The following is a 6,346-nucleotide window of genomic DNA, read 5'->3' as shown; positions in this document are numbered from 1 at the left end:
TGTGAACTTTGTTTAACAACTTTTTCAGAGGTTTTTGACATTTTCTTCGGTTGTTTTTTCCACTTTTTTTCAGGTTTTTGTTGTTTTTGTCATGTGATGCTAACCTCTTCAACCCTAACACGGCCTGCAGTCAGGCGTGTGTGTGTGTTTCTGCGTGCAGCCTGCAGTCAGGTGTGTGTGTGTGAGTACGTGCGTGCATGCGTGTGTGTGTGCATGCATGCGTGTGTGTGCGTGCGTGTGTGCTTCTGTGTGTCTGTGTGTGCGTGCGTACGTGCATGTTTGTGTGCTCATGTGTGTGTGTGTGTGTGTGTGTGTGCGTGTGAGCTCGTGCGTGTCAGTGTGTGCGTGCGCGTGCGTGCGCGTGTGTGTGTGCGCGTGTGTGTGCATGTGTGTGTGTCAGGGTTCATACGTTTTGAAAAAACCTGGAAAAGTTATGGAATTTGAAAAATGCTAATTCCAGGCCTGGAAAGGTTTTGTAAAAGTCATGGAACTTTAACACACATTGGTATTGTTATTGGAGAATGTCGACTGATATTTTCAGGAACACATAGTCATGGAAATATGCCAAAAAGTATTGGTTAAAATGCGTATGAACCCTGGTGTGTGTGTGCATGCGTGTTTGTGCGAGTGTGTGTGTGTGTGTACATGCGTGTGTGTGTAGTTCGGGGGTTAACAGAGTTAACAAAGTGCTGCATGTTGTTGGTGAAAGCCGCGGCTGAAGGCCTCTCGTCTTTGTTAACCCTTTCAAAGAGGCGGCTTTGTGTGTCAGAGTGCTGACTCAGCGCTTTGACACATAAAGCAGCGAGTCATGCTCAGGTGTATAAAAGCTGCGAGCTCACTCAGGTGTGCAGGCAGTAAACCTCCGTCAGCGCACAGCAGCAAGACAACCACACGCCGACAACATGTCCGCCACCGACAACATGATGAGCAGGGTAAGTCCCAGCATGCATCACTTCTCCCAAACATGCGTGAGTATCAAAGACAGATTATCAAAACAAACTCTCTACGCCTGACAGCAACAAGAATCAGGACAGAATATCACTTTAGGGTTCATTACACTTGTTAAAATCACTTAAAATAACCTCACCAAACCCACCAGACTCCATGTAAATAATCAGGACTTTTAGCATGTATAGAACCAGCATATTTCCACCAGACTCCATTTAAATAATCAGGACTTTTAGCGTGTATAGAGCCAGCATATCTCCACCAGACTCCATGTAAATAATCAGGACTTTTAGCGTGTATATAGCCAGCATATTTCCACCAGACTCCATGTAAATAATCAGGACTTTTAGCATGTATAGAGCCAGCATATCTCCACCAGACTCCATGTAAATAATCAGGACTTTTAGCATGTATAGAGCCAGCATATTTCCACCAGACTCCATGTAAATAATCAGGACTTTTAGTGTGTATAGAACCAGCATATTTCCACCAGACTCCATGTAAATAATCAGGACTTTTAGCGTGTATATAGCCAGCATATTTCCACCAGACTCCATGTAAATAATCAGGACTTTTAGCATGTATAGAGCCAGCATATCTCCACCAGACTCCATGTAAATAATCAGGATTTTTAGCATGTATAGAGCCAGCATATCTCCACCAGACTCCATGTAAATAATCAGGACTTTTAGCGTGTATAGAGCCAGCATATCTCCACCAGACTCCAGGTAAATAATCAGGACTTTTAGCGTGTATAGAGCCAGCATATCTCCACCAGACACCATGTAAATAATCAGGACTTTTAGCGTGTATAGAGCCAGCATATTTCCACCAGACTCCATGTAAATAATCAGGACTTTTAGCATGTATAGAGCCAGCATATCTCCACCAGACACCATGTAAATAATCAGGACTTTTAGCGTGTATAGAGCCAGCATATCTCCACATGTAAATGGGTGAATTAAGGGTTTATTTCAACCAAACCAGAGTGGCGATTGTTGGAACAGTGGAAAGATGAACCAAGACGGCTTTTGGTAGTTTTATTTAGTTTGAATGAAGTGTGTTTTACGATGATACAAGTCCTGATTATTTACATGGAGTCTGGTGGGTTTGGTGATGGTGATTTGGGGTCTGTTTCATGTTAAACTAAAAGGATCTTACTCTTTAACTAAAAGGTCTATCTCTGTAGGGATCCTTTCCATTATGTTGTCAGACAGAATAATAATCTGTCAGAACTTTTAGTGGACACTAACTGATGGTTTAACAATGATTAGCATCAACTTTTGCATACAGCCTCATAATCCTAACAATGTAATAAACATGTCTGTTGATAAGACATTGTGACTCAGACTCCATCAGCCAGTCAGATCGGATGTCTCAATCAGATGTTTTAGTTATAGAGAATCTTTGTCTAACTGATTTTGTCAAGATTTTGTCATTTTGCATGAGATTGTTGTTAATAGAAGTTATTATTGCCCATATACACTGTAAGAAAAAAATCAGTAGAAAAACGGATAATTTCCTTGCAGAAAATCAATTTTCTGTCAATCCAAATACGGAAAAGTCTCTAAATTTAAAGTACATCCTCTATAGGACATTAAAGGACATTTCTGCTCATCCAAAAATCTAAATATGGAAAAACACCTGTGACAATTCATAACAGAACATGCCTTCCTATTAACAGAATATTGTCCCATATTTCTACAGACTTCTCTAACTGTGTTTGAAACTCCTCCTGTGATGACGTTCTCTCTAACTGTGTTCAGGTCGTCTTCTACGAGGACAGGAACTTCCAGGGTCGTTCCTACGAGTGCAGCAGCGACTGCGCTGACATGTCCTCCTACCTGAGCAGGTGTCACTCCTGCAGGGTGGAGAGAGGCTGCTTCATGGTCTACGACCGCACCAACTTCATGGGCAACCAGTACTTCCTGAAGAGGGGCGAGTACTCCGACTACCAGAGCATGATGGGAATGAGCGACTGCATCAGGTCCTGCCGCATGATCCCCATGGTAACCACACAAACCATCACCGCACACACAACGCTCGCATTGTTATTTCATTTAATTTATTTAACAAAAAAAACGTAACCTGGAACGGTAACACGAAAACTCAGAAACCCTGAAACTCAGGCAACGTCTCCACCAATACAGTTTGGTTTAAAAAGGAATATCTTCTGCTACGTTCCCCCCTCTCATTCCCCCTGCTCTGGTGTTCCCGCTCTCATTCCCCTTGCTCTGGCGTTTCCCCCTCTCATTCCCCCTGCTCTAGTGTTTCCCCCTCTCATTCCCCCTGCTCTGGCGTTTCCCCCTCTCATTCCCCCTGCTCTGGCGTTATGGTTTGAGATCTGCCACATGATGCTAAACACAGACTTCGGCTGCTCCTACAGATGGAAGCCAAACACTTGTTTATCTGCACATACAGAGTTAACTCCATAGAGATAAAATGGATAGAAAGGCCATCATAATCACTTCCTAAAGTACTGATGACTGTTTGTGGATGTTTTTCAGCACCGTGGCTCCTACAGGATGAGGATCTACGAGAGGGAGAACTTCGGAGGCCAGATGCACGAGCTGATGGAGGACTGTGACAACGTCATGGACCGTTACCGCATGTCCAACTGCATGTCCTGCCATGTGATGGACGGCCACTGGCTGATGTACGAGCAGCCCCAGTACAGAGGCAGGATGATGTACATGAGGCCCGGAGAGTACAGGAACTTCAGCAACATGGGCATGAGCGGCATGAGGTGGATGAGCATGAGGCGCATCAGGGACGACTACTACTAAACTCTGACACCATATCAATAAAGCTATCTTTGACCTAGCACAGTTTACTGTCTCGTCTGTTAATCTAAAGGTGATTTTATTTCCTCAGGAAGGTGAAAACTGATATTTAATGTCATTATTTGGTATCAATAAAACACTGACTTGGTGTAGAGACAAATACCAACACATTCTCATAAAAACAATTTGTATATCTTAAGAAATCACGACGACTGCTGACCCTTTAAGTGACAATTAAGTTTAGCCGACAAAAGGTCAAGAGTTAAGTTTAGCTGATAAAAGAAGTCTATCGGTCTTTGCAGTTAAATTTAGCCATAATAAAGACAGATAAACACCAAAGTAAAGACAAAAAGAAAGACTGCAGTGATTTTATTTCCTCAGGAAGGTGAAAACAGATGATTTAGATTGATGTTCATTGTTAACTCTTACTTCTAAACACTGTCAACACCAGAGAAACAATAAATTTTGACTTTCAGTTTCACTCAAGTATCTGTTTCATTATTTAGTTAGATCTGGGCAGTAACTACCTGCACTGTAACGTTACTGATGAATTTATCATTAATTTAGTCATTAATCAATCTTAAAAATCCAAAGTTCATGGCAGAAATAAACGTGTTGTAAACGAATATTTTGAAAAGTAAAGTTGGAATATTCTAATGAGGATAGGGTAGACTAGCCTCGTGAGACCGTCCTGATCTCGCAAGCTCCACTTTTCCAGTCTGGCATCTTGAGATAGAGAAAATTTGGAGCTGTTCGCCAAACGACCGACCAATCAGCGTTGGTTTTGATTCGGGTTTAAGTGTGACGCAATGAGAAGCGACTGTTCAGTCTAAACAACGTGGCAGCTTCCACGGATGAGATGAGCGTAGCTATCGCAGCAAGTTTTATCTGAATTAGAAAGTATTCCTTCATTCAAAGAAGAGCAAAAAACGTCACTGGAGTCTTTTCCTGGAGGAAAAGATGTTTTTGCTCATCTCCCAACTAGAGTTTGATCTGATTGGTTGATTTGGCCCGTCTATCACCAACTATAGGTGGTGATAGACAGATGGTTTATCCAATCAGCTAACCAGGATTTTCGCCCCTTCCCAAAAGTTCTCCAATGGAAAGTTCCCAGATGGATATGCCAAGCAAATGCGAAGCGATCCATCTGGAGGAGTCGGGTTAAGGGTGGACCTCTGTGTTTAACAATATATCTTTATAGAAAAAGTTGGAACATTTTGTAGATGAAAGTAATACTTTGAGAAAAAAGTCCTAATATTTAACAGAAAAGTTGAAAAACTTTAAATGTTACAGTTACGGCTGAAAATGACAACAGAAATAAACAAGTTTGCAGATTTCACACATCTCATCTTGTCACAGCTCTCCCCAGTCACCAACGGTGTTCCCCAGAGGTCTGTCTTGGGTCCTCTACTTTTCATCATCTACCTTGTAACAAGGAATTATGTAATACCAACATATTATGTTATAACACCCGCATTATGTAATTATCTGCCACATTTTGTAATAAAAACCCAATATATAATATATATTGACCAATGAAAGGTAACACTAATCTGTAGCGTATATGGGTACTTAATTAATTGACATTAATTAATATTTAATATATCATATGCACTCTGTGGGTTATCAGCAGAAGTTGTTTCATGTTTTAAACAAATAATAAATTTGAGGCACCATCTAACATAATAATGAGAAGCGGATAACCATGCCTGCTCAGTCTGATAAATTGAAAGGACAATCTGCTACAGTGAGTTTAAATTCTTAGTGGACAGCAGCTTGTTTATACATCACAATTACAAACTCACATTATCAGGTTCTCTTATTCTTTTTTAGGAAATTACCCAGAGTAAATAAACATTAAATAACACTTGTTATTCAGCTCTTAATTATAGCGTGTCTGAAAGAAGATTTTCTGTTGTTCGTTTATCACAGTGGTCTTTCGCTCTCAGCTGATTTCGCAGCTGGGCTCAAGCTTTGTTTGGTAACTATGGAAACAGCTCAGTGAACAACACAGCCACTAAAGTTGATTTGAACGCTTGATAAATGTGAAGTTTGTGTGAAGTACTAACAGCTTGTAAATAATGCCTCACATGGGACACCTATGTGTAGCGTATATGGGTACTTAAGTAATTGACATTAATTAATATATAATATATCATATGCACTCTGTGTGGTTATTAGCAGAAGTTGTTTCATGTTCAGAACAAATAAATTCAGGGACCATCTCAATAACGAGAAGCAGATAACAATGCCTTTTCAGTCTCACATTATAGTAAGAACAGTGGCTCATTAATACTTCACATTCTCAAACCTACATAATCAGGTTCTATCTAAATTAAGGATTTAATTACCTAAGAATATACACTACTAAATTGGAATAAGTGAATGATAGAAAGGAATGAATGGAAACCAACACAGAATTAACACAATAATGGCAAACAATGAATGAAGAAACCTATGCATAATGAGACACGATGGGCAGCAGCTTGTCTACGGGAGATTAATGTCTGAAGGCTCTTTCCCACACAACGCAGAGCATCAAACCTGGTTCTCAGGCAAACAAAGGTTCTGACCTACTTAAATGGGTGGATGGATAAATGAAGGGATGACGACAG

General features: G+C 40.7%; 1 protein-coding gene across 1 annotated transcript; it reads left to right on the top strand.

The window, feature by feature from the left end:
- The first annotated feature begins 840 nt into the window (after window positions 1–840).
- On the top strand, window positions 841–3,772 carry LOC120563420 (gamma-crystallin M2-like). The gene is made up of 3 exons (XM_039807576.1): window positions 841–932; window positions 2,715–2,957; window positions 3,456–3,772. Exons 1-3 carry the CDS (start codon window positions 903–905, stop codon window positions 3,732–3,734), a joined length of 552 nt encoding a protein of 183 aa, XP_039663510.1. The 5' UTR covers window positions 841–902; the 3' UTR covers window positions 3,735–3,772.
- The last annotated feature ends 2,574 nt before the right edge of the window (window positions 3,773–6,346 follow it).

This window comes from Perca fluviatilis, chromosome 8, assembly GCF_010015445.1.
Source record: "Perca fluviatilis chromosome 8, GENO_Pfluv_1.0, whole genome shotgun sequence".
Lineage (NCBI taxonomy): Eukaryota > Metazoa > Chordata > Actinopteri > Perciformes > Percidae > Perca > Perca fluviatilis.
The sequence above is the reverse complement of the archived record's forward strand: the minus strand, read 5'-3'. Positions and strand labels throughout refer to the sequence as shown.

Coding starts and splice junctions, on each gene's coding strand:
- LOC120563420 (XM_039807576.1), top strand. CDS start 903: ATGTCCGCCACCGACAACATGATGAGCAGG. Junction 933..2,714: donor CCGACAACATGATGAGCAGG/GTAAGTCCCAGC, acceptor AACTGTGTTCAG/GTCGTCTTCTACGAGGACAG. Junction 2,958..3,455: donor CCTGCCGCATGATCCCCATG/GTAACCACACAA, acceptor GATGTTTTTCAG/CACCGTGGCTCCTACAGGAT.